This window comes from Neofelis nebulosa, chromosome 15 (assembly GCF_028018385.1).
Source record: "Neofelis nebulosa isolate mNeoNeb1 chromosome 15, mNeoNeb1.pri, whole genome shotgun sequence".
NCBI classification, from domain to species: domain Eukaryota; kingdom Metazoa; phylum Chordata; class Mammalia; order Carnivora; family Felidae; genus Neofelis; species Neofelis nebulosa.
Window position 1 is genome coordinate 48,926,599 of NC_080796.1, and position 26,228 is coordinate 48,952,826.

A 26,228-nucleotide genomic window follows, 5' to 3' on the forward strand; every position below is an offset into this window, starting at 1 on the left:
TCTAAGGATAAAGTGAAGTTAGAGATGAGGGGACAGACACAAGGAAACAAAGACATTCACAGAAGAGTGTCCTCTGGGCCTGGCTTTTGTGCCTGTGAGGGGCAAGGCTCGGGGGTGGGGGGTGGGGGTGGGGAGACTGATCCCTTGGGAGTCCTGGGGAGGGGAGGAGTTGATTTCCCACTCTGTGGCCAAAGGAGGCATTTCTTTCTCTTCTTGGCCTTGCAGGAAGCAGTGTTGAGGATGAGAGAAGCAGAAAGGAAGGGCCAAGCCTTCTATTATTTTGTTTTTCAGATTGGGAATCTGTTATTAGCAACTTAAGACGCCCAGGTCTCTAGCCAAGCACATTCTGTTCTCCAGTCTTCTTGGGGGAAAACTCTTAGGGGCCACGGCGGGGGCTAAACGGGAAAGGGGAGCAGGTCAACAATTTATGATGGACTGTGTGGTGTCCTGGCCTGTGCTAGGGAATAACTTTAGCATGGGGCCAACTTGAGCCCAGCCCCGTGTGGGGAGAAGCCCTTCTGGATGGCACGGCATCCCCATGTGATCCCTAATGGCTCTTGTACCTGGGGTGAGTGGGCTTCCCTCCCTCGTGCATGCTCGCCGGGCCTTGGGCTCCAGATTTCTCCCTGTGAAGTGGGGTCAGGGCTGTGATGCTGGGAACAGAGCCACCGTAGAGTTTCTCAAGAGAGCAGATCTGGGAAGACACCTACAAGGGAAGAAGAGTGTGTGAGCAGATCCCGGAAGAGGGCGAGCGGGCAAAATGGCCGCCCCTGTGGAAAGAATGGCGCACAAGCAAAACAACCCCCTTTCTGCAAAAGTGCTGAGCGGATGGAATTGAGCTTGGTGACCACGAGATCGGGCCACAGATAGAGCTCTGTGGGTGCCTGTGCTTTGTGGTACAGGTTGTTGTGGGGGGTCCTGGAAGATGATGCAGAGGGCAGGAACAGTGCCCGTGGCACCTTCTCCCCCGGGCTGGCCTCCACGACCCCCTGGACTCATCACCGGTCCCTATTCCTGGAAGCAAGTCCCCTTCCTGTGTCCACTCACGTAAGTCGACTTCATTGACTTCTCCTCAGTCTCCTCCCAACTGGCTTTGACGAGAAATAGCCGCATTGGCCGTTCTTCAAAGGGTCAGCGTCCTCCAGGCATCCCTGGTGCCAAAGGGCAGAGAACCCTGCAGTGGCGGGGGAGCTTCTTAGAGTCAGGGACAGTGGTGCCAGATGCCCTCACCTCTGCCTCATGGCCGGGAGGAGCCCAGGCCGCTTTGGAGAGAGCAAACCACTCAAGTGAGTTACTTGCATCCCAACCGGGTGCTTGGTTGGTGCCCTTGGGTGGTTGGATCAAGGGCAGATTTGCTGGGAGGATCGAAGCTTCTGTGGAACTGTGGAAAGAGCCGGGGCTGAGAATGTGTGCATGGGGGGTGTTGGGGGAAAGGGGTGTTGGGCGGTGAGAGAATGGGCCTGGTTTCTAGCTGTGAGATTTGGACTATTATTATTTTCCTCACACAGCTGATGGCCACTCAGTCCCCAGATGGGTTACTTGTCCTGTGTTCTCTGAGTTGACATCCTCTTCCTCAGCTAGCTCAAGGCTCTTTCCAGGGGTTCATGAAAGGATGAATTACAAGATCCGATTTCTTGTAGTTACATTCAGTAAGTGTGTATAGAGCTCGTACTCTGGGTCCACTACCGGGCTTGGGGTTCATTAGCCACCCCTGGGTCCTGCTAAGATGACTGTTAGTGGGGCACCTCTGTGCCAGGAGCTTTAAGGAGCAATGGTGGCTGAGCTACCAGCCCTGAGCCTTGCACAGTAGAAAAAAGGGGCATTAGCTTAGATTGCAGTTAGGAAAAGACCACCAAGGTCAGAGCAGGTCAATGGGGAACCAGAGAGTGTTTTCAGAGAACTTTTAGAATGGCTAGCTCATTCATTCAGACTGAAACTTCTCTCATTGTTCTATGAAAAATTCCAACAGAACCCTGTTCTTTTCCTTTCCATTCAAAGACATTTTTGCTGCCTCACATCATGGTGAACCATCTGGTAATTGAGACAACTTTCGCTTCCCTGCCAGGGCTAGTGGGCTCCCAGGGTGTGGGGCTGGCAGTCCTGGAGGAGTGAGGGGGGAGGGATATTGCGTTTCCCTGTCTGCCCGGACCCACGCAGCCCTCGGCTTTGGTCCTGCCAGGGCCCAAGTAAGTACGGATGGCCAACTTTCCTGGGAAAGCCAGCAGGTGCCATTTCTTGACAAATGGGCAAATTTACGTTGTACAGGATTGAGAATTATTAATCTCTAGATGCCTTTTTTTAAAAGTGTTTATTTATATTTATTTAGAGAGTGGGGAAGGGACAGAGAGAGAGGGAGAGAGAGAATTCCAAGCAGGCTCCTCGCTGTCAGCCCTGAGCCTGACAGGGGGCTCCATGCCACAAACCGTGAGATCTTGACCTGAGCCACAGTCGAGTTGGCCAGTTAACCGACTGAGCCACCCAGGCGCCCCCGGGGTGTGATGTTATTTTTGAACAAATATGATTCTCGGGGAATGGATAAGTGTTACCAAGCCCTCATGATGTGAGGGAATCAGGTGAGGTGGGGGGGAGAGGAGACCAGACTGTGCCCACAGGGAGGCTGACATCTGTCCGGGGAGGTGAGGCAGAACCCTAGGCAACAGAGCTACGCTGCAGGAGCAACCCGGTTCAGCCGAGTTGGCCGGGGCGCCAGGACTGATGGAGCCCTTTTCCACCTCCACAGCCTTCGGTTGGAAGGCTGGGTGCACGGGGGAGTCAGAAAGACCCAGGTTTGAGGGCTGGCTCTGCTGCTTCAGAGCTGTGTGATTTCTGGTAAAATACTAGAATGTTCTTAGAGCCTGGTTTTCTCACCTACAAAGTGGGAAGAGAATAAAATACCTACTTCACAAGGTGAAAAGGATTCCATGAAGTGATGTACATATTATGGGGCCAGTTTGGTTCTGCACCTGGCTTGGTATAGGGCCAGTTTGGAGAAGGTTCTGGTGAGTGGAAGCTGCTACTCATATGGTAGCCAATGAGGCAGTGCTTGTTGGGGCTTGTGCTGCGGTGGGAGAGGTGCGGCTTTCCCGGCCCGCCTGGATGTGCTGACAGCCCTCCCTTGGGTCTCCCTTGGGTCTTGGCCTCTGGGATCTGGGAAAGGGAGAGGAGCACCTCTCCAGAGGGGCGGGGCGGGGGTGGGGGGGGAGATGGGGTGTTGGCTCTGACATCTCCCTCAGCCTTCCAGAATTTTCCTTCTTCACATGCCACAGGCAGAGGCGCTCGCCACAAAGCCCTCAACTGTAAAATGCTGCTGCGTTGGAAGGATTGCTTGTGTGTTAGAAGGATTCAGTTAAAAGGACTGATTAGGTGGAAAGTGTTCAGAGCAGCGTCCAGCGGGCGGGAATCTTATCCAGGTGTTTGCTGCGGTTTGTGTTGCTGCGGTCATTCTGTTACCAGCGTGACCCATTCACTCCAAGAAGCAGGGGTGAGAGTGGCTGCCCCAAGTGTTCCAGAAGCTTGGAGCAGGGGCTGGGCGTGGGCCCCCGTGTGTGGACCCCGCCATGCTGGTGCTGGGGAGCAGCCCAGGAAAGCGAATGAACTTGTTTGTCACGCACTTGTGCAGACGGGGCGTTGCCGGGTGTGACAGAAATGACCGTCCGGCCCTGAACATCTTTGTCCTTTGCCCAGTGTCGTCCCTTAAACTGGTCACTAAGGGCGGGGGCGGGGGTAGGATAGATTGTTGTAAAACCTATGAAATTCACATGCAGTTGGGAGTGCTTTGAGGCATGAAACCAGCAGGTTCGCAAAACCCAGCTGCCAGTGAGTTGTAACGATTCATGGTAATAAACAGCCTTTAACCAACCTTTGGACTCCGGGCAGCTCAGGAGCTGTCGGCAAGGACCCGGCAGGAGGTGGAGGCTGCCCCTCGGCACCCAGCCCTCCCGGTGGAGAGGGTTCATCGGGCTTGGCTGGCCTGTGGGAAGCAGCCTCTTCTCCAGGTCCCTTGTGCTCTGGTTTTGGACTTGGAGTCAAGCAGATCTGAAATAGGATTCTGCCTCCATCCCTTGGCTTCAGGTGCCTCGTCTGTAAAATGGGTCTTGTTGCTGCTGAAAATATCTGTGAAGTGCTCAGCTTGTTGTGATCACTCAGTAGGTGCTGTGGCGATCTTTCTGCCGATTTGGGCGGCAACCTGAAGGTGGAAACCAGGGGTTTGGTGGCTCTTGTGTTTCCACCGCATCCAAAGACCTTGGAGCCCTTTCCCACTTAAAATTTTATCTCTGGGAGAAGTAATAATTCACTCCCTGTGCAAATGGAAGATCGGAGACCTTGGAGGTCGGGTGATGCCTCCTGGGCCCCACGGTGAATTAAAGGCATCCAGATCCCTTTCCCTTGTATGGAGCTTTATAAACCATCAAGCATATGAAGTGCTTTGACATTTTTAAAAAATCACTGTGCTGAGGCTCCTAGCAATCTGGTATTTTGACCCCCAATGTACAGATAAGAAAACTGAGGCTGAGAATTAGGGCTTGCTCAGGACTGCATACTGAGTTTGTTTCAGAGCTTGGGGCTCAAACTCAGAACTTCTGCTTCCACGTCCAGTGCTGTTTCCAGAGCAGACTCAGAATTCTCACCCGGGCCTGTGTGGACCCCGTCTGCAATTATTTTTCCCTCCTTTCAGGTAGTTCTGTTAGGGTGGATAGTCATGCGCTGGCAGGGAGAGGGTTAAATTCTCTAAGCGCCAGAGCTGGTTTTGAGCTAGGCGCCTGCAGTGACCCCAGCGTTGACCCCCACCTCCACCCCTATCTCCCGGGTCAGGGCAGCAGGCTGTGGGGGAAGGGAAACAGAGTGGCTCTAATGGTCTAGTGGGGGCAGAGGGAGGGCTTGGGGAGGCAGGGGCAGGGAGGAGAAGCTCATCTCCCACCCTCTTAGGACAAAGATGGACAAAGATGCCAGTGACCTTTTGGTTTCCATAGAAAGTGCTTAAGGGTCCCTTGTGGTAGACCGCCGTCCGCCTGGCCACAGAGCACAGGCAGCTCTTAGAGATACTGGGACCCTGTGATGTGTTCTTGCTTAAGTGGAAACTGGGGCAACCTTTACGAGTAAAGGCACCGCTGATAGAAAATGGAAATAGCAAATGAATCTTAGGGCTGGATGGGACTTTGGTCCCAGTCTGCCATTCATCGAGGAGGAAAAGGACAATTCGGGTGGCCCTCGGAAGCCAGCATCTGTGGAATAAGTGGATGAGTCCCTGATCGTTTCCCTTCTCTCCCAGGGCTGTCTGTTCCATCCCCCACCCTGTCCCCTGCCTCTGTTAGCTCAGACCTTCTGGTTTAGAGCCTCCATTTGGAGCACTGTCGCTATGTACTCTCCTCACGGACCTTGAGAGAGGTCCAGAGCAGTAGGATGCCTGGCCCCGGTGTGCACAGCAAGTTGGGGCAGATCTGTTCTGGAAACTAGGTGTCAGCCCAGTGCTTTCCTTGAAACTGCCACCCTAAGAAGGACATCGGAGAAAAGGAGTTCCAGGAAGGCCAAGGAACCGGCTGTAAGGGAACCTAATCTCTTCTTCTCTCTCCCTCTTCGTGCCCCCAGATCCCTTTCCCTCCCTGCTGAGGAATCCCAAATACACCTGCCTCTGCATGGCAGGTGGAAGCCTTTAATTGTTCCTAGAGGCGAGGGAAGCATGGAGGGGACAGCCTTCTAGCTGGTGGGGCAGGTCTGGCACTGTCTGGCTCTGGCCTTTTCTAGACACTTCAATTAGTGATGTTAATTATGGCTTTGTGAGCATGGGGTTCTCCAAAGGTAGCCAGTCTCCAGCCCGCCGCTGTCCCTGACGCCCGTCTGACATTGGTCCCCAGTCTGTGAGGCCCTGTTTGTGCTCTTGCCTCTGCCCATCCGCAAGATTAAAGGTGCCATGAAAGTGTAAATAAATTATTAGCAGCTTCATGGTCTCCGTCTTTTTTTTTTTTTTTTTTAATATTTGTTTATTTTTTAGAGAGAGACACACAGAGCACAAGCAGGGGGAGGGGCAGAGAGAGAGGGAGACACAGAATCTGAAGGAGGCTCCAGGCTCTGAGCCATCAGCACAGAGCCCTACACAGGGCTCAAACTCACAGACTGTGAGATCATGACCTGAGCCCAAGCGGGATGCTCAACCGACTGAGCCAGCCAGGCGCCCCATTATTTTAACCGTTTTTGATTATACAGTTTGGGGGCAGCGAGTACATTTCACGTTGTGTAATCATCACCAACCATCTCCAGAATTTTGCGTCCTCCTGAACTGAAATTTGTACCCAGTGAACAACTCCCCCTTCCCCCTCTCCTTGCCCTTGGTAACCTCTATTTTACTTTCTGTCTCTATGAATTTAACTACTCCTACCTCATATAAGCAGAACCAAATATTAGTCCTTTTGTGTCTAGCTTATTTCCCTTAGCATAATGTTTTCAAGGCTCATCCACATTGTAGCGGGTGTCAGAATTACCTTCCTTTTAAGGCTGATAACAGTCTGTTTTATTATATACATATATGACACACACACACACACACACACCACATTTCGTCTGTTCAGCCTTCCATAGACACTTGGGTTGTTTTTCCACCTTTTGGATGTTGTGAGTAATGCTGTGATGAGCGTGGGTTTACAATATTTCTTCATGGACCCTGCTTTCACATCTTTTGGGTGTATCTTTTGGGTATATTCCAGAAGTGAAATTGCTGGATGGATATGGTTCTGTTTAATTGGAGGGTGGGGGGGTTCTGCCATATTGTTTTCCACAGCGGCCACACCATTTTACATCCCCATCAACAACTGCCCACATTCTTGCCAATACTTCTTAAAAAAAAAAAAAAATCCATTGGGGCGCCTGGGTGGCTCAGTCAGTTGAGCGTCTGACTCTTGGTTTTGGCTCAAGTCGTGATCTCGCAACTTGTGAGTTTGAGCCCCACGTCGGGCTCTGCGCTGACAATGCAGAGCCTGCTTGGGATTCCCGTCTCATTCCCTCTCTCTCTCTGGCCCTTCCCTGCTCGCACGCGCTCTCTCTCTGTCTCTCTCAAAAATAAATAAACATTGGGGCGCCTGGGTGGCGCAGTCGGTTAAGCGTCCGACTTCAGCCAGGTCACGATCTCGCGGTCCGTGAGTTCGAGCCCCGCGTCAGGCTCTGGGCCGATGGCTCGGAGCCTGGAGCCTGTTTCCGATTCTGTGTCTCCCTCTCTCTCTGCCCCTCCCCCGTTCATGCTCTGTCTCTCTCTGTCCCAAAAATAAATAAAAAACGTTGGGAAAAAAAAAAAAAATTTTAAATAAAAAAATAAATAAATAAACATTAAAAAAGAAATAGAAAAATAATCCATCCTAGTGGGTGTGAAGTGGTATCTCATGGTAGTTCTCCATCTTTTTTGGGGAAGTCAAGGCCCTGAGAAATGCTGTGGCAGGCCTTCCCCAAAGTCAAAGCCGTCAGACCCTGGGCCCGAGCTTCCGGGCCCCCATCTTTCCACCCTCCATCTTGTACTCCCTTTGCTACTCTGTCCCCAGCCTATCAGGAGAGGGCAGGTGATGTCCTTCCGCTGCCTTGCCCTGTCCGTCCTCAGATTGTCAGGGTGCTCTCCTTCCCATCTGTCGCGGGAGCCGAATGGCCGTGACCCACCAGAGGTGTCCAGGGAGTGCGTGACTTTGAGGGCGGAGAGGTTTAAGTAACAGAAAATTTCAAGAGTTGATCCATTTCAACCCTGTGCTTTGGTTAAAAAGAAATTGTGATGCAGCCATAGAGGGGAGGATGTGCAAACATTACAGTCGACTTTGTAAAGAATTAAAAAAATTTTTTTTTCAGTAATTTCTGATGTTTTAGGAACATGAAGACTCCCCCTGATAGACTGTTTTTTATTTTTTAAGTGTATTTATGTTGAGAGAGAGAGAGAGAGAGAGCACGCAATTTGGGGAGGGGCAGAGAGAAAGGGAGACAGAGAATCCCAAGCAGGCTCCCCACTGTTCGCGCAGAGCCTGATGTGGACTCTTACGAACCACGCGATCATAACCTGAGCCAAAATCTAGAGTTGGATGCTTAACCGACTGAGCCATCCAGGCGCCCCATGACAGACTATTAAGTGAGGGGAAAAGTAGTATAAAACTTGCTTATGAGCTCAATAGGGGAAAAGAATACTGCATAGAAAAAAAGATTTGATGGAAACCTGCCAAATTCTGTTCAGTGGCCACCTCCAGACTGGTGGGAAATGGGTGACTTTCAAATTTCTCTGTTACCCTAAATTTTGCAGATTTTCTACAATGAGCACATAACCTTTGTATTCAGGAAAAAGGATGGTAAGAAAATAAGAATGAGTGCAACCATTCATTAGGCATGTGTGTTGCAAGGGACTATGAAGCAGTCATTTCTGCGCGATGCTGTTGAGCACGGCATGGGTGGGAAGCTAAGGCAGCAGGTGTGGAGGCGTGGGGACAGGTGGCACGGAAAGAAGGCCAGAAAACAAAGAAGCTGTAACCGGAAGGGAGGTTACACAGCAGCCCTGTGCCTTCCGGAATGCTGCCTCTCATGCACCCGGAAGATACCGTGGTAGGGACGCTGGCTTTGGATCGCTTTATCTCTGCAAGTGGTGCGACTATTCCCAGGACTGTTGAAAGAATTAAAAGAGCTCATCCCTAAACGTGACACTTAGCATATTGTGTGCTCCGTTCCTGGTGTTTGAGAGCTGGGTTCTGATACTTGGCTGCTGGGCTCAAAATCACCTCTAGGCCTCGGTTTCTCCACCTAAGATGGAGGTAATAATACCATCTACCCCTGATTATTATGAAACCTAAATAAATTAATATGTGAAAGGTGCCTGGCACATAGTAAATGCTCAGTTAACATTAGCTACGATCAGAGGGGGTCTTCAGCTGATACACACCAGCGTGTCAACCAGTTGTTTGTGGTCAGCATCTGCCACCTCATCTGATTGTCCCATCTAATTGGTCAGTGCCCATCACTAGTCCGTTATTTTGACTGTCCCCCTTACTATCTTATTATTAGCATTGTGAGCTCCAGATATCAGGGTCCTTCCCAGAATCACCTCATCCTACCGCTTTGCCAGTATGACTTCCGTTGAAGTGGTCCTGCTTCCGTTTCCAAAGGGTGCTGGTGATGCAGGCAGACTGGGGTGCAGGCGGCTGCACGGGAGGGCCGTTTGATGAGCATTTGGGGTGAAATCAGAGATTCCCTATCATGCTGCTCTCCTCCCCTTGCTTCCCTGCCCTTCTGAAAAGGAGCCAAAGCCAAGAAAAAACGGCCACCCATAAATAAAAGAGACCACGAAAATAACAAAAAGAAAGAAGAAATCTTGCTTTTGTGGCAGGCTTGGCTGCCGATGGGGTAGATAATGGGGGAGGAAACACGGCCTTTGCGGAGAAAAAGAACGGAACACTTTGTTCGCCTGCAGAATGAATGCTGCTTGAGCAAGAGCCGCTGAATTGGGGTTTCCGATGAGTGAGCTTGTCTTGGGGGAGATGGTGGTGATTAGGCTTACACAAGGCACAGGTGGCATCCCACCCAGAAGCCGTGGGACGGGGGAAGGGGAGACGACGGGGGAAGGGGAGGCGACGGGGGAAGCCGCAGACCTGAGCCGGTGCCTAACGGTGAGGCCAGGGTGCCCAGGTCCAGCCCAGGGGCCCCGCCCCCATGACCTCAGTGCCGCTGGTCACCTGGTTCCTCGACCGTCTGCCCAAGCTGGGGAGCTAGATGCTTGAATTGCTCGGGAAACCCCCAGACCTTCTCTCGCTGTCTTTCTCCCTTCTCTCTTGTGGCTCCTTGCAGGGGAGGTACATCCCAGGGAGGAGAGAATGAGGCCAAAGTGGATTTGCTGATTACTCGCATCCTGGCCTTCTGGGTTCCAGGCTCTCTTCCTGTCGACACTGCCTGGTGGCCTTCTTTCTTGGTGGCTGGCATTTGCCGAATCCTCTCTCTTGCACCAACTACCCATCCCAGTCACCTGCCCCTGCAGTGAGTGGCTGAGGCAGGAAGAGGGAAGAGAATCAGGTGCTTTTTCCTGAGCCCTCGGGGATCCAATCCCAGGATGCAGTGTGGAGGTGCCCACGTTGAGAGGGGGCTGTGGGCGTAGACATGTGTGGAGGCTGATGTTTGAAGTGACTTTAAGGAGGGCGACTGGAACCTGTGCTGGTTTGGGCTGAGCACTCTGGCTAGCGGACGTTCCCTGGGGGCACATTCATTCATTCATTCATTCAACCTCAACAAGATGAAGTGCCCGTCTCCTTTGCGCCCAGCATTCTGCTGAGTATTTCTTGTACACTACTTATTATTTTTTTAAAAAGCTTTAATTTGGGGGCGCCTGGGTGGCTCAGTCAGTTAAGCCTCCAACTTCGGCTCAGGTCTTGATCTCACGGTTCGTGGGTTTGAGCCCCCGAGTCAGGCTCTGTGCTGACAGCTCAGAGCCTGGAGCCTGCTTTGGATTCTCTCTCTCCCTCTCTCTCTGTCCCTCTTCTGTGCTTCCTCTCTCTCTCTCAAAAATAAATAAACGTTAAAAAAAAAAGTCCTCTATAAAAAAGCGTTAATTTTTAGGGGCACCCGGGTGGCTTAGTTGGTTGCTTAAGCGTCTGATTCTTGGTTTCGGCTCAGGTCATGATCTCTTGGTTTGTAGGTTTGAGCCCTGTGTGGGGCTCTTTGCTGACCATGCCGAGCCTGCTTGGGATTCTCTCTCCTTCTGTCTCTTTGCCCCTCCTCTCTCATGCATGCTCTCTCCCTCTCTTTCTCTCAAAATAAATAAGCTTTAAAAAATTAAAAAAAAAATTTTTTTAATGTTTTATTTATTTATTTAGAGAGAGAGACAGAGTGTGAGCAGAGGAGGGGCAGAGAGAAAGGAAGACATAATCTGAAGCAGGCTCCAGGCTCTGAGCTGTCAGCACAGAGCCCGACGTGGGGCTCAAACTCACGAACTGAGAGATCGTGACCTGAGCCGAAACCAAGAGTCGGACGCTTAACCGGCTGAGCCACCCAGGTGCCCCAGCTTTAAAAAAAAATTTTTTTTTAAGATTTAATTTTTTTTTTTTATTTTTTTTATTTATTTTTGGGACAGAGAGAGACAGAGCATGAACGGGGGAGGGGCAGAGAGAGAGGGAGACACAGAATCGGAAACAGGCTCCAGGCTCCGAGCCGTCGGCCCAGAGCCCGACGCGGGGCTCGAACTCACGGACCGCGAGATCGTGACCTGGCTGAAGTCGGACGCTTAACCGACTGCGCCACCCAGGCGCCCCAAGATTTAATTTTTAAAGTAATCTCTACATCCAACGTGGGGCGCAAACTTAACGGCTGCAAGATCCAGAGTCGCGTGCTCTTCCGACTGAGCCAGTAGTGATGTTCACTACTCATTAATTCCCCAACAACCGTGAGAGTGGGGTCTCTTTGGCCCCCTTTACCGATGAAGAAACTGAGGTGTAAAGAGGGTAAGTGTCAGGCATTCATTGCGTTCCCACGCAGAACAGTATGGAACTGGGTGACCCCCCCCGCCCCCCTCCCCCAGCCACTCATCGGCTCCCTCACCCCCCAACTTCAGATTCTGATGAGGATGCCCGTTGCGGGGGTTCAGCACGGCTGTGTGCAGGTGCCGGGCCTGTCCTGGAAGGCCTCGATGCCACCCACCGGCTGTTGGTCACTAGTCCCAGGAGAGTTGAATGCTTGGCCTACCCATGCCTCTAGGGAGGGGGGCGCGGGGTTTGAACCAACTGCGCGCTGGCCCACGTGGCTTAGACTTGACGCCAAAAGCAAGAGCCAAGGGCTACCCAGCCCACCCTGGCACCCCTGGGAGGAATTGCTGACCAAGCCGACGCTTCGCCCAGCCTGGTGGGTAACCGTGGATATTTCGGGCTGTTCCTACTCGCCCCTGTCCCCTCCTGGGGGTGGCAGGGGACTGCAGGGGTTAACAGAACAACACTTGATCTGCGTGGGCTCCGGAGGAAAGGAGGGAGCTCCTGAGTGCTGCAGAGCTTTTGTGTCATCAGCCGGGAAGGGAAGGTGCAGTGGCGTGGCCAGATAAGCAGTGGCCCCGACTACGTGGGGTTTCCTTGGCAAATCCGGGTTCTTTCGGCCTGTCCTCACTCTGTGGCGCCTGGGTGCCTGACTCAGGCCAGGGGAGATTCCGGGGTAGCTGGGGACACTGCCGGAACATTCAGACCGCCCGAGCGGGGTGCGGACACAGGGCCAAAGGGAGGGAGGCCTGCTGGGAACAGATAGAGAAGGAAGAGGGTGATGCGCCCCATTGCCCTGTGGGTCTTCTGTGTGTCTGACCACGCGGGGGTGGGGAAGCCTTCCCCAAAGGGTGATGGGGGCGCTCAGGGTGCCAACTTGGGTTTTTTTTTGCTTGGTTGGTTTTTCTTGCTTTTTTGCAAACATCGCATTGGGTCCCCTGAATAATTCTATGAGATAGTTATTATTTGTTCCAGTTTAGAGATGGAGAAGCAGAAACTTCCTGTGGTCACACAGCTAGCAGTATGAGGAGGGGCCAGGCTTCAGACACAGGTCTGGTTGGCAACAAAGACCATTTTCTTTTCTTTCTTTGTTTTTGGTTTTTTGTTGTTTAATATTTATTTATTTTGAGAGAGAGAGAGAAAGAGAAAGAGCAAGCGGGGGAGGGGCAGAGAGAGAGAGAGAGAGAGAGAGAGAATCCTAAGCAGGCTGCCCTCTATCAGTGCAGAGCCTGATGTGGGGCTCGAACTCATGAACCATTAGATGAACTCCTGAGCACCGACCTGAGCTGAAATCGAGAGTCGATGCTTAACCGACTAAGCCACCCAGGCGCCCCAAAGATCATTTTCTTTTTTCTGTGCCAGGACACTTCCCAGCAGTGCTGGAGGGTCACCCCTGTATTCCCGCCTCCCGGAGAGGTGGGGACAGGGGAGCCTGGGGACCTGCCAGGCATGCTGGGGAGGGAAGCCAAGGAGGGAGGGGGGACAGACACTCCTTGCTTTAGGTCTCTTCCTCCTCCCGCTGAACATATGTTCTGTGCCAGGTTCTCTGAGTATATGCTGCCTTCTAATCACAAAGTAGGTATTGGGAACTCCACTGTCACATGAAGAAACTCAGGTTTTGAGAGGTCGAGTCTTTTCTCCAGGTTCTCAAAGCAGCCTTGATTTCTTTTGACTAATTCTTCCTTGGCCGTGACTCAAGTCAAAAACAACTAGAATCCTCTGAGCGTTGAAGACAGTGGCCAGTCTGTCTGTGCTGGACCGGATCCTGTTATCTGGGGTAGAGGGAGAGCGACGGCGTGTTGGCCGATAGGGAAAGATGTCGCTTTGGGCATCACTGAGGCCTGCGTTCAGACACCCGCTCTGCCGGGCCTTGGGGAGGACAGGGAAATGCGCGGTGAGCTCCTCACTCAGTGCCTGCAGCTGGAGTGAGTGCTGTGCCCTTGAATGCTCTTTAGCCTCTCTTTCCCTTGGTTAATGTTCGGGGCTATCCCCAAAGGGAGGCCTTTGCCAAGCCAGTCAGCCCTGTCTGCGGTGTGCCAGTCCTGGGCTGGGCATGGCTGGTGCAGAAGACCAGACACATTCCCCTGTCTGGGACATAGGCCTAGACCTGGTCACCGGGAGACAAGAGCAGGACTGCAGGGGCCCCCTAGCACTTTCGGTGGGCTGGAGACAGATCCAGTCACAAAGGCAGGAGGGCCCCCAGAGAAGGGACTCCAGGAAACACTGTTTACTTCTCAGTTTTACCCAGGCATGCATCCCACTGGAACCTCACCAGAACTTCCAAGCTGCCCCCCTGCCCCCTCCTGTCTTTTCCTGGACTCTCATCCTGGACTGGAAAAAGACTCAGGTGCCTCAGAGACCTGGGACAACCAGATGGAGCCATGGATGGGACCATCACCGCTATGGTCTCTCCCTGGCTCCTTCAGTCTTCTGTGCCCCGGGTTCAACTCAAACTGGCAGTCATGAAACTCAGGCTGGATCTAGGCTTCTGGGGGAGCCTGCCGGCTCTCATCGGCTGGAGGATAGGAGCTCGGGAACTCAGAAGTTTCCATCGGTTGGTATCGGCTGCTCTGTCAGGTGAATACCGCTTTGGCCTGCCCAGAACAGCCCAGGGACTGGGGGTATTGTCTGTGACCCTCTCCTGAGCTGTGCTAGACCAGAGAGCGGCGCACGCCCTGGACCCGGTACCCCTGGGGCCCGCAGAGGCTGGAGAGGGCGAGGGGGCCCTCTCAGGAAAGCTTTTCCCCACCCTTGTAGCCAGCCCAGCTCCCAGCTCTGAGTAAACATCAGAGATAGGATCGGGCGTAGCCAGGAAGGGTGGCAGGGTGCGGCCTGGGAGAAGAATGGCAGGATGTGGCACCGGGGCACCGTTCTGGGCACCCACGCCTCGGGCTATTGTTTAGGGCTGCCTGAGGCTCTCAGCTCTCTGGGGCTTTGAGAGGAAGTGACATTCCCCTGGGACTCAGGCCCTGCCCCACCCCTGCCGAGTGGATCTCTCCCTGGCGGCGCCCCTTGGAGTGGGCTCAGTGAGCTTGGAGTGGGGGGCCTGCAGGCTTGGCGTGTGCCCGGTGGGGAAGTGTAATCATGGCCCTCCTTGGGGGGTCTGCCTGTCTGCTCAGGCCGTCTTCCTGTACCCCTGGGTCTGAGTCACCCGTCATGCTCCGATGACTGGATCTCTATCTTTATCTGCATCTAGATATTTTTTGCGGGGAGGGGGCTGTCGTTGTAGAGGGAGGAAGGGCTGAGGGTGCAGACTCCTTTGATTCCAATCCAGCTGGGCCGGTCGTTGGCTGATCCGGGAGAGGAAGCGGCTGGTGATTTGTTTTGGGTAGAAAGGGACTCGTGCGCGTGCGCCCGTGGGTGGGGGTCGGAGGGCCCAGGAGAGGGTTGGTTGTGGGGAGGAGAAAAGAGAGAGGACCGGCACCTGCAGTCAGCTTTGTCCTATAAGAGCCTTGTTCTGAGCGGCTGGCCCTCTGGAGTGCAGGCGTCTCTCTGTGCCTCGTGCCGGGCGCTGGGCTCTGGCCTGGGGCCTCTCTGCCGCCGGCTCACAGACTCAAGGCTCTGGCCCATCAGGGGTGAGGATGGCCTGAGCCCTCTCCCCCAGAGGCCTTGACCTCTTACAGATACTCAGGTGAGAGAAGGCCCAGGAGGAAGGCTGCAGGGGGCCTGGGGAGTGGATGCCCTAGAAGGGAAGGGTGGGGAGAGCAGGGGTGCTGATCTGTATCCCAGCTGGTTCCGTGTCCCTACACCCTGCCTCTAGCCCAGAAGCAGTACTGCCGAAACAAGCCACGTGAGCTGAACCTCGGTTTCTCCATGTATAAAATACGAGTAAGGCTGGGCAAGAGGGGGTGGAGACCGGGTTCACAGGAGCACTTCCTGGGTGGGAGGCCGCCGGGAGTGTACGTACTGTGGACTTGTGACCTCTGACCGGGACCTGGGGGAGCCCAGCAACTCACAGCTCGCGGGAGCCGAGGGTCCTTTGGCTTTTAGACCTCTGGGGAGAGAGGCAGGTGTAGTTGCTGACCTTCAAGCCTCCTGAGAAACCACGTGTGTAATGGAAACATGGCGTGTGCTTTTTGAAGAAGGGGTAAACAAATCGAAGGGGTTTTAAGTCTGGAAAAGAAGAGACTTAAGACTCCCAATAGGGTCTTTATTTGTTGTTTATTTCGGAGAGTGCAAGCGGGGGAGAGAGAGAGAGAGAGACAGAGAGAGAGAGAGAGAGAGAGAGAGAAAATCTCAAGCAGGTTCGACACTCGGCGAGGAATCCGATGCAGGGCCCAATCCCACAACTCTGGGATCATGACCTGAGCCAAAATCAAGAGTCGGACGCTCAATCGACTGACCCACCCAGGCGTCCCCCAATAGGGTCTTTAAATCCAAAAGGGGTGGAAAGAGTTCCTTACCTGTCCCAAGGTAAGAGCAAAGGGAAGGGGTTTCCTTTGGTGCCGGGGGGATTTAGTTCGCTAGCCTGTAAGAGCTTAGATGTGAGGGGGAGGCAGCTGAGGCTAGCTGGAGGCTGGGTGACGTGTAGGCAGCTTCTTCTCGATGATGATAACGTAGATGGTCTGACTGATGATGGCTCAGCTTAGGAGTTTTCAACTTTATGAGGGTCAGAAAGCCATACGCATTCAGTAGAAACGATACTTTGAATGTTGATCTTTTCCCAGGCTGGCGATTTTACGCTATGACGCAGAGTCGTGATGCTGGCCAGTGGCAGCTCCCAGGTAGCCACCAGATACACTTCCAACGATTCTGTGCCTGTTTTTTCCCTTTTGGTGCGGTATTCAGTAAATTACGTGAGCTCGTCAACGCTATTCTACAGTAGGCTTTGTGTAGATGATTTTGCCCAACTGTAGGCAAAAGCAGGTGTTCACGCTTAAGGCGGGCTAGGCTAAGCCCAAGATGTTCGGTAGGTTAGGTGGGGTAAATGCATTTTCGACCTAACGATCTTTTCAACTTCCGATGGGTTTGTTGGGACATAACCCCGTCACAAGCGGAGGAAGATTTGTCGTAGCTGTCGCTTATTATGTGTCCAGGTCTGCCTTGTGCTGTTTTGCTGAGCTGTATACTCCACTCCTTGTATGAATATTCGTTGAGCACCTACTATGCTCCAGGCATTGCGCTAGACTCTGGGGCTACAGTGGTGAGCAAAACCAGGTATGTTTCCACAGTGTCCTGGGGTGGGTGGGGTGCGTTCCCAGGCTACTGGGCAGTCTGAAATAAGCACGTAAAGGTATCATTACCAACTGTGATAAGTGTCCTGAAGGCCAAGTTTAGGGTGTCATAAGAATGTAAAACAGGCACATATTATAGAGTCGGGGGTGTTAATGGAAGGCTCATCCCTTCATGCCGGGTTTTCTTCTCATTTTACCGAGGAGGAAATGAATTCAGAGAGGTTAAGTCACTTGCTCAAGATTGCACGGCAATTAATTGGGGAGAGTTGGATTTCAGATTGTACCCAGGTCCGTCTGACCCCAGGTAACTTTTCTCTTAACCACCTGAGTCTAGCCCATCCTGGGCTATAGGACAACTTAATGGATACTCACCCCCTTATTTAATCTTCTCGGGCACTTGTGAGCTGGGGATTATTATACCCATTATATGGATGAGGAGACAAGCTCCGAGTTAATGAACTTGCCTAAGGTCACACAAGTCAGCTGGAGGCACAGCAGGAATTTGAACTCACGTTGGAGAACCCAAAGGCCTGAGTTTTCCAAACTCTGTACCATTGACCACCTGCTAACCCCCAGGTACCTTTGTTCTACAACAGAGCCTGCAGAGGTGGGGGCACCTGTGCAGGGACCCTCAGCTGCAAAGTGGCAGAGCAGGGACTGACTGCACGTGGACTCCGTACCCTCCACCTGGTTCTCCTTTCGCTCTTTAGTTTATCACCTGCAACGTTTGCTCTGCACTCAGGGAAAAGAGAGCGGGATGGTTTGGGGTTCAGAGCCTGGCACTGACCCTCTTCAGGGGGAGTCTTGTCTCTGTGGGCAGGGAAAGGGGCTGCTCTTTGAACAGGCCTGTGCTCTGGGAACTTGGGAGGGAGGGAAGGAAGGAAGGAGCTGCCCCAGGACCCTCTCCCCCAGAATGTGAGACCCTGGGAGGAGCCCATCAGGTCTGGGCTGTTGCTTCTCCGTCAACAAACGTTGGTCCAGAGGGACCAACCGAGAGCCAGTGCCCGACGTTGAGGCAGGCACCTGTGGAAATGGAAGGGCCCTTGTCTGGGCAGCAGGGTCTGGCAGGGCTGTCTGGTGGGCACCACGCCCTGGTGAGCGGCTTGGCTGGTCACCAGGAGTCCTTTTCTTTGCACGTACCGCGGCTTCGCCAGAGGCCAGGATGAGCCATCCGGAGCCCCGGGAGGAGGCAAGCTCCCCAATATAAAGATCCTCCACAGCCCCCACTGGAGGTACTCCTCGGGGTTAAGTGTGGGTAAAAAGGCCATCAGCACTCACAGGGAGATGTCCTCGTGCAGCACTGTCCGCCAGAAACATGGTGTGAGCCTCCTGCCTGACTTGAAATGCTCCAGCATCCACGTTAAGAAGTGTAAAAAGAAGTCAGTGAAAACAGTACTTTTAACTCCGTGCATCCAAAACATTGCAGTGTCAACATATAATCAATAACCGTTTATTAATGAGCTGGGTTGCATTCCGCTTTCCACGCTAACCCTTCGAAAGCGGGGTGTCGTTGACACTCAGCCCGTGCGCATGGGATCTGGCCGCGTTACAAGCTCGGTGGCCGCATGTGGTGAGTGGCTCTGGGAGTGGGCAGGGCCGCCCGAGAGTTAATTAGGACTGTTAATCACCTCCTCTGGCTTCACCTTCCGCTCGAGGTGGGGCGGGGGAGGAATGCACGGGGCAGCATCTTGCGGTGGTGGGGGGGCCTTCCGGCCGCCCGTCTAACCTGCGCCCTGCTGTGCCGCTGGGGTCTCTGGGCTGCAGTGGGAGAAAGGCTTCGAGGTAGGAGCTGGAAGGCCAGGAAGTTGGGACCGAATGGAGGCGAAAACCTCTTAGGACCCGAGTGGGGAGCGCGGAGGCCACCCGGTGGCCCGCCCACGCCCGGCGGAGCGGTGGGTGTGGGACGAGGTGGCGCGGAGCGGCCGGGGATCACAAGCCCACAGGCCCGCATTGTTCGCCTGTCACACTTCCTTTGGCTTTATTGCCTTTGTCCAACACCCTATTGTCTGGTTTCCTTTTGTCCCCCTTTCAGCGCGGCTGCCTTTTATTTTCCAGCCAGCCTGGTTGTTTTCATTTCTTTTGTCTGAAGTTCCTGAGAGGAAGGTTTTATTTTCAGCGGTTTGATTAATTCACAGCTTGAGCCCGGGGTTTGTTTGTTATGTAATTGCTGCCCTCAGCTTCGGGATAATACCCCCTCCCCGCCCGCCCCGCCCCCACGCCCCCCCCCCCCCCTCGGGGCCTGGCTCGCCGCCCCTCCCTGTGCCCGGATGGGCCGAGCCGCCTGCTTCCTGGACGCTGTCCAGGCCCCTGCGTGGTGAGAGGGGACCTTGGGGCCGGGCCCTGAAAGCCCTCGGGCGAGCTCGGCTGGGGTCGTGTCTTTTCCCCCCGGGGTCAGTGTTCTTCGGGTGGGGTCCGCCCCTCCGTCCTCACCCTGCAGTGCCGGTCCTGGGTCCCGTGCCAGTCCCCAGGGTACCCAGTGGCAGGAGAGTCTGCTCTGGTCTGGATGGCGTCAAATCAAATACATCTTCACCTGTCATGTGCGTTCAGCTGTTTCATGTAAAATCCTGTCCGTGGGCTCTTGGGTCACTCCTTACAAGAAACGTTTTGTTGTATGGAGTTGATGGAATATACAATATTATATATTACACCTGCAACTCAGTTTTAGAAGTTTTACTAGATCTGATTTTGGTCTTACACGCCCCCTCCTAAAAATTTTGCACAGGTTAGGTTAAAATTTGTATTTAACCATGCTTTTCAAACTAGTGGGTAGCAGCGTCACCTGTAGGGTTTGTTAAAAACAGACTCCTGCTCCACCCACAGAGTTTCTGATTTGTGGGTGACCCACGACTAGCTTCCAAACAAGCCCCCAGGCCATGCGTAGCCTGTGGCCCCCTTGTAGGGACTGCATTTCAACTAGGTGGTTTCACAGAGGGGTGCTCCCTAGAGACAAATTTTAACAATTCGTAGTCCTCATGAATGCCCATTTTGCAGATGAGGAAACAGGTGTGGAGAGGTTCAGTCGTTTATCCAAGGTCACTTAGCCGCCAGTTGAGTAGCCTGTGGGTACCTGGAGCCTCCTGCTGGGTGTCCCCACTGGTCTTGTCACAGTGACTTTAGGGAGCAAGTGAACTGTAGACATCTCCTTTGGCTCTGAGGGTGGAATGACCACCAGCAGTCGCTCCCCAGGATCCTTTGATCCCCCAGGTGTCCAGGCAGTGGTGACAGCAGGGGAGGCGGTGATGGGAACATAGTCTGCTTACACCAAGAATTGCCAATGCATAGGCGGCGATGAGAGCAACTCTACATGAGGGACTCCAGGTAGATCTAGGAAAATCTTTTTCTTCAAGCTCTACATCTCTCAGCCTGTTATTTTCCCACTTTTGGTGGATACATGGATATGAAAAACAGTTTGCTCTTGTCTTGCCTCTACTATGCGGGGGGAAAAAAAAGAATGTGTGTATATGTAGGGTAGTTGATGCTTGGTTCCCCTTTCAGGGGGTAGTAGGGAGTGGTAGGGACTAAGGAAAACTGGCTTGTCCTTAGGGAGCACCTACGATTCTGCTACTTAATCCTAGCCAATGATTGTCCCGGACAAATTTCAAGAGAAGTTCAAATCCGGATTTCAGATTTCATGTGATGTCTCATGATTTTTAAGTTTTGGTACCTAATTACACACACACACACACACACACACACACACAGTTTTGGCTTAATGGGCTCAGAAACCGCGAGTTGACCATCTCTGCCCTCTCTCGGTGGACCATTCCACCAACTAGCCCCAACACTGCACCAGGCAGGGACTGCTGAAAGTTGGGCCCAGTTGGCCGTAGACCTTCCTGTTGAAGAAAAAGTGCGGGGCAGAAGCATCTTTTCTAGTTTTTCACTGTGGGTTCCAAAGGGAAGTTTGCGTTTTGCCAGGATGGAGTCGCTGCATCCACCACCACCCGTTTCATGCTGTTCCTCCCCCCCTCAGGATGTCCATGAGGAGCCCTGGCTCTGCCCAGCTGGCCCTGGATGGCGTTGGCACCATGGTGAACTGCACCGTCAAGTCAGAAGGGAAGAGGGAGCTCTGCCACGAGGCCCTCCAGGCCTCAGCCGCCGCCGCCGAACCCCAGCCGGGAGACCCAGCCCGGGCTCCCCAGGATGGTGCTGACTCCCAAGCTCCAGCCCAGGTGCCCAGCACTTTCCCCGGGGCTCCTGGGCCAGTGTGCCCACTTTGCCTCTGTAGCCACACACCTCTCCTTGAGGCTGGGCGGGCACCCCCTCCCCTCTCCGGGCAGACAGGAAGCAGAAACCTCTATCTCTGGGTGGGGGGCGAGGCTTAGGTGGGTGGGGGGCGAGGCTTAGGTGGGTGGGGGGCGAGGCTTAGGTGGGTGGGGGGCGAGGCTTAGGTGGGTGGGGAGGGACTGCCAAGTTCAGTCACACCACCTGTCTGAGCGGTACATGGGTTCAAATCTTGTGCGTGCTCACCTGATCCTAACTACTCCCCCATGTGTGACCAATCCTTATCTCTGAGGACTGGTGGGGGAGACAGGTAATCCAGCATATGATTTGAGAAAATCAGCCTTATTACCCAAGCCTGAGAGAAGTCGCTCAATTCCTCATCCTCAAAATGGAGGCGTTGTGAGCTACATGGGCAATAAGGATTCTCGGAGTTCTTAAAAATCCCGATTCCATGCAAGAGATGTAAAAAGGGGGAATATGTAATTAAAAAAACCAAATGAATGAAAATGAGAATTTTAGGGCTCTGGGGAGGGAACTAGCCTGGAGGGGCTTGGGGAGGGGGGAGGGGTAGTGATAGAGGAAGACTTCCCGGAGGAGTAGGGCCTTGAGTTAGGCCTTAAAGAATGGAGAGGACTCAGGTAAGGAGAGGGGGTGGTGCCCTAAGGAGGGGTGAGGCGGGGGTCCCAGAAGTAACGCACCCAGCTGCAGATGTGGGCGAATGCAAGAGAGTAGTGATTAATAGCTAGCTTGGCACTTGACCCTGAAGCAGCGAACCTCATTCGTGTGCATTAACTTCCTTGACCCCAGCAACAATCCTGATAGGGGAGGTATTAATATCGCCATTTTCAGAAGAGGGAAGTGAGTCAGGCTCAGAGAAGTTGAGTCTCATGTGGGATCAAGCGCCTCGTGAGTCACTGAGCCTGGACCGAGATCCAGGTATCTTGTCTTCAAACCTTTTGTTCTTTCGCTAAATGCAGCAAAGACCGAGCAAAGGTAGGGAAGGCGGGGAGGGAGGGCCCTACCTGGGGAGGTGGGGGAGAACGAGTACACATGGATTTCTCAGGGTGCACATCACATCCCTGGGGGCTCAGATCCCCCCGCAGTCTGCCCTCTTCTTGTGAGGGTGGCGGTGACATTCCTTGTGTTCTGCAGGACTGCAGCTCCCCGGAGAGCATTGGGTGTCTGGAACCCAAGAGACCAGGAGGTTCTGAGGCTGCTTCTGGAAGCCGGGAGAAGCTGGACTTCAACCAAAATTTAAAAGAAGGTAAGATGTCTGCCCTGGCTGGAGGCGGGCCTGGGGCGGGAGGTGTTAGGAGTACTACTCCTCACCCCCTGGTATCTTCTAGTCGTGCCAGCCATCGAGAAGCTGCTGTCCAGTGACTGGAAGGAGAGGTTTCTGGGAAGGAGCTCTGTGGAAACCAAAGATGTGAAAGGTGAAGGCCTGTGTGGGCAGGCGGGGGAGGAGGTCTGACCCCCTTTCCCTTCTCCCAGCCTGGCCGTGCGGTCTGGGCTTGTAGGGTGGTTTTGGAAGCTCTTGGTCCCCTCATACCTGCCCTGTGCCCCTCGGGCTCCTGCCCGGCCCTGGGGTCCAGCACCTTCCCTCACCTGGGGGCTGAGCGTTTGGTCTGGCTCATTCCCGTGCAAGAGAGGCCTGGTGGGAATCCCTCCCATTCTGTGAGTATGGATCTGGGCTCTTACCGGGGACCCTTGTGACCTCAGGCATGTCCCTGCCAATTCCCAGGTCTAACTATATGGAATGAGCTGGATGTTCCCTTTTACTGCCGAAAATTGATTCTAGGCCACCGGGACTTCGTTGTATGAATTCAAGGGCGCCTGTTTGGCTTGTGAGCGTGGCTGTTTTTCCGGTGTGGTCGCTCTCCCCCGACAGGGGAGAGCCTTTCGGACCAAATCAGTGCCCAGGCTCCACCCCACCTGCTGAGTGAGAACCCCAGGGGCTGCAGGCCTGGGCATGTGTATTTTTCAAAGGCTCCCTGAGTGATTCCGAGGCGAATGGTCTGCAGCCCGGCACAGCTGTGCCCGACACGAGCTGAGGTGGAGGGCAGGGGAGCACTGGCACTCGCGGTGGACGACCACCTGCCAGATTCTGGACTCCGCTTTACGTTCATTATCTTCTTAACCCTGATAGCACCCCTGGGAAGTGGCCATTCTTGTGCTCATTTATAGATTGAAAAAACAACAACAGCAACAACGAAGTGCAGAGAAGTTGGTTATTTGTCCAACAACTCCCAGACAGGATAGATTGAAACAAGAATTTCGGGGCACCTGGGTGGCTCGGTTGGTTGAGACTTCGGCTCAGGTCATGATCTCATGGTTTGTGGGTTCAAGCTCCGTGTCAGGCTCTGTGCTGACAGCTCGGAGCCTGGAGCCTGCTTTGGATTCTGTGTCTCCTCTCTCTCTGCCCCTAACCCACTCGCATTCTGTCTCTGTCTCTCTCAACAATAAACATTTAAAAAAAAAAAAAAAAAGAATTTGAACCCAGATCTGTCTTGCTCCAAGGCCTGAGCATGTCCCACTGGGCCCCTCCTGTGGGCGAGTTCTCCACGCCGACGCTGTGCCCTTGGGCACTTGAGGACATCCAAGAAGTGATCCGGGACAGAGATCCCCCCCCTAACTGCCCCCACCTCACCCTGCCGCCCCCACCAGCGTTTCCAGGGGCTGGAAGCAGCGGTGGATGGTGGGGAACTTCTAGGGTAGCTGCTTGTCAGACAGCAAGCCACCCGCCCCTCTGGGGCAAGGATCAGTCTCCATCCTCTGTCGCTCAGCCCCTAACAGGGGCCTGGGAAATAGCAATTGCCCAATAAGTGTCAGATGGGTGCATAGGTGGACAGATGGACAGACGGACATTCTCACTGGTGGCCGTTCCACTGTGGCGCAGGGACCCAGGAGAGCCTGGCAGAGAAAGAGCTCCAGCTCCTGGTCATGATCCACCAGCTGTCTACCCTGAGGGACCAGCTCCTGACGGCCCATTCAGAACAGAAGAACATGGCTGCCATGCTGTTCGAGAAGCAGCAGCAGCAGATGGAGCTGGCCCGGCAGCAGCAGGAGCAGGTGCGCCCGGCTTAGTGTCTTTCTTGCTAGGGGAGGGGGTCTGTCAAGGCCTAGAGGGGAACATGCTAGGGGCAGGTCGCAGAGGGGCCGCTGGCCAGGGCCGTAGTAGTCCCACTTCCAGCGGTTCATAAGCCTCGGTGGGGGCCAGGGAGTAGAAGGGGCCTGTGGGGCCCTGAGTCTGAGCGGCTGGCTACTTCCTGCCCAACCTCCACCCTTGGGCTCCAGGGGAAGAGAGCCTGCTCCTAAGGTAGACTGTCCTGCTGCCTGCCCCGCCCAGTGTGCGGTTTGTCCTGGTGTGGACGTCATGGAAGGCCGGGTGTGGCTGGCTCCGGGACAGGGCTGATGTCCCTAACGTCTATGCCCACTGCTCTTTCCTGCCACCAGATCGCCAAGCAGCAGCAGCAGCTGATTCAGCAACAACATAAGATCAACCTCCTCCAGCAACAGATCCAGGTAAAAAGGGAGGGAGGGTCAGAGGCTGAGGGGGTGACAACAGCCTGGAGATGCCTGCCAGGGACAGGGAGTGACGGCGGGGGGGAAGAGGGGGGGATTAAGCAGAATCAGACATGGCCCTAAGGAGGGGGCTCATTTGTGCTCGAGCCTGGAACCCCAGTTGTCTTCTCCTGCTTTAAGGGAGGGGCCAGAGTATCTTCTTCCCTATCTGGGGTGGAGGGCAGGTGGAAGGAGGTGATGTGGGGTCAAATGGAGCCTTTTGAAGACTCGCCCTGCACCGGTCGCTGTACCTCTCGCGTCTGGGTTCATCCTCTGTGTTCTGGGCTGAGCTGTTTGGGCCCCCAGGGACTCACACAGGGACTCTTTGCCCTCAGCAGGTCAACATGCCTTACGTCATGATCCCGGCCTTCCCCCCAAGTCACCAACCTCTACCTGTCACCCCCGATTCCCAGCTGGCCTTGCCCATACAGCCCATCCCCTGCAAACCAGGTGAGTGAAGGCGGGGGTTGAGCCATTAGCTGAGACTGTCTTGAGGTCAGGGAAGGAGCTCAGGACCACTCTCGTGCGTTACTTTGCAATGTGGCCTTTCTGGGCCAGTGGAAGCTGAATCCCTTCTTCCTGAACCTCGCTGGGCGAATCGAAAAAGAAATTGCACTTGAAAATGATGAAGCGCTTTCCAGATATAAGCGGATGTAGCCCATCTAGTGTCCCCAGCTCTGGTGCGTTTCCTGGACCGGGGTATTAATCTCTTGAACGCTGTTTCCCGCCACTGAAATCCAGCGAACACAGACTGGGCACCAGCCACACGTCCGATGCCCTGTCGTTGACAGGTGGCTATGGGGGTGATAAGAATGGAGTTGGAGCTCAAGGAGTTTTTACAGTCTGGGGAGGGAGAAAGGATATCGGTAAGCAGGGAGTCTGGGAAGGCTTTCTGTAGAGGAGGTGCCCGATTGGGTCCCTGGAGGTGGACTGGCGGGAGTGGGGGGGGGGGGGGGGGTGAAGCCGGGACCTGAGTCCTGGAGCCTGAGGTCGGCAGCTGCAGCTGCGGGGGTTGGAGTGGAGGGGAGCGTGTGACAGGGGGATGGGACAGGCTGGCAGGAGCAGTTGGGGCCGAGCCTGGTGTTTGGAATTTATTTTGTAGAATGCAGACGTGCTTGAGCGCTTGGGCTGAGGTGTGTTGTCACGCTGACTGGGGGTGACAAGGAGTTGGAGCCTGGGCCGGTAGGGGGCCGCTGAGGTGGTGGGACAGAGGCAGAGATGGAATCCGTTGACCACGATCACGGGCACCTTGTTGAAAGGTCACGGGACAGGGCGGGGAGGTTGCCCGCAGTTGCCCCCGGAGTGGGGACCGCTTTGAGGCCGAGCCCATCCGGTCTACCCTCCCTGTTCCGTGTGCGAGAGGAGGCAGGTGAATTCCTGTCATGGGCCACAGGTCATGGGTCAGCACCACTGGCTGTGTTCCCACCTTGCTCTCCACTAGACACTCTAGGGTGGGGGTGGGGGAGGGGGAACACAAAGGACTGAAAAAGTCAGGCCCCAACTTCAAGGAAGTTGCCACTTGGGGAGGGGGGAGCACGCCAGCAGCACAAATTCAAGGGGAACAGAGCCGCAGGAGTGAGGAGGGCAGGGCCTGGGGGTTGTGACGTGCGGCGGTGCCTCCGACTCCCTGCTTTCTGGACAAGGAAGGCAGGAAATGCGCCGTGGACGACTTGAACTGGCCAGCCCGCCACCTGCCTTGCTGGCTCCAGAGTCCCCGTTGAGCAGAGGGCCACAGGCTTCCAGATGCCCCTTCCCCAAGCCGAGTGCATAACGCCTCTCCCTCGCTCACAAGCCCTGGATGGTGCCACATTGC

The 26,228-nt window shown here is 54.3% G+C and overlaps 1 protein-coding gene across 5 annotated transcripts in view; it reads left to right on the forward strand.

The window, feature by feature from the left end:
• The window catches only part of SOX13 (SRY-box transcription factor 13), a 47,218-nt gene that overhangs the window by 14,442 nt on the left and 6,548 nt on the right, over positions 1 to 26,228 (forward strand). For 2 of the 5 annotated variants that reach the window (XM_058702101.1, XM_058702103.1), the window contains exons 2-7: positions 20,604 to 20,802; positions 22,007 to 22,118; positions 22,201 to 22,287; positions 23,751 to 23,923; positions 24,308 to 24,376; positions 24,751 to 24,865. In XM_058702101.1, the coding sequence (XP_058558084.1) occupies positions 20,605 to 20,802; positions 22,007 to 22,118; positions 22,201 to 22,287; positions 23,751 to 23,923; positions 24,308 to 24,376; positions 24,751 to 24,865 (754 nt within the window). In that variant the 5' untranslated portion in view covers position 20,604. Of the gene's footprint in view, positions 1 to 14,892; positions 15,088 to 19,724; positions 19,949 to 20,603; positions 20,803 to 22,006; positions 22,119 to 22,200; positions 22,288 to 23,750; positions 23,924 to 24,307; positions 24,377 to 24,750; positions 24,866 to 26,228 lie in introns of those variants that run through there. The other 3 variants (XM_058702102.1, XM_058702099.1, XM_058702098.1) reach the window with 3 other exon arrangements.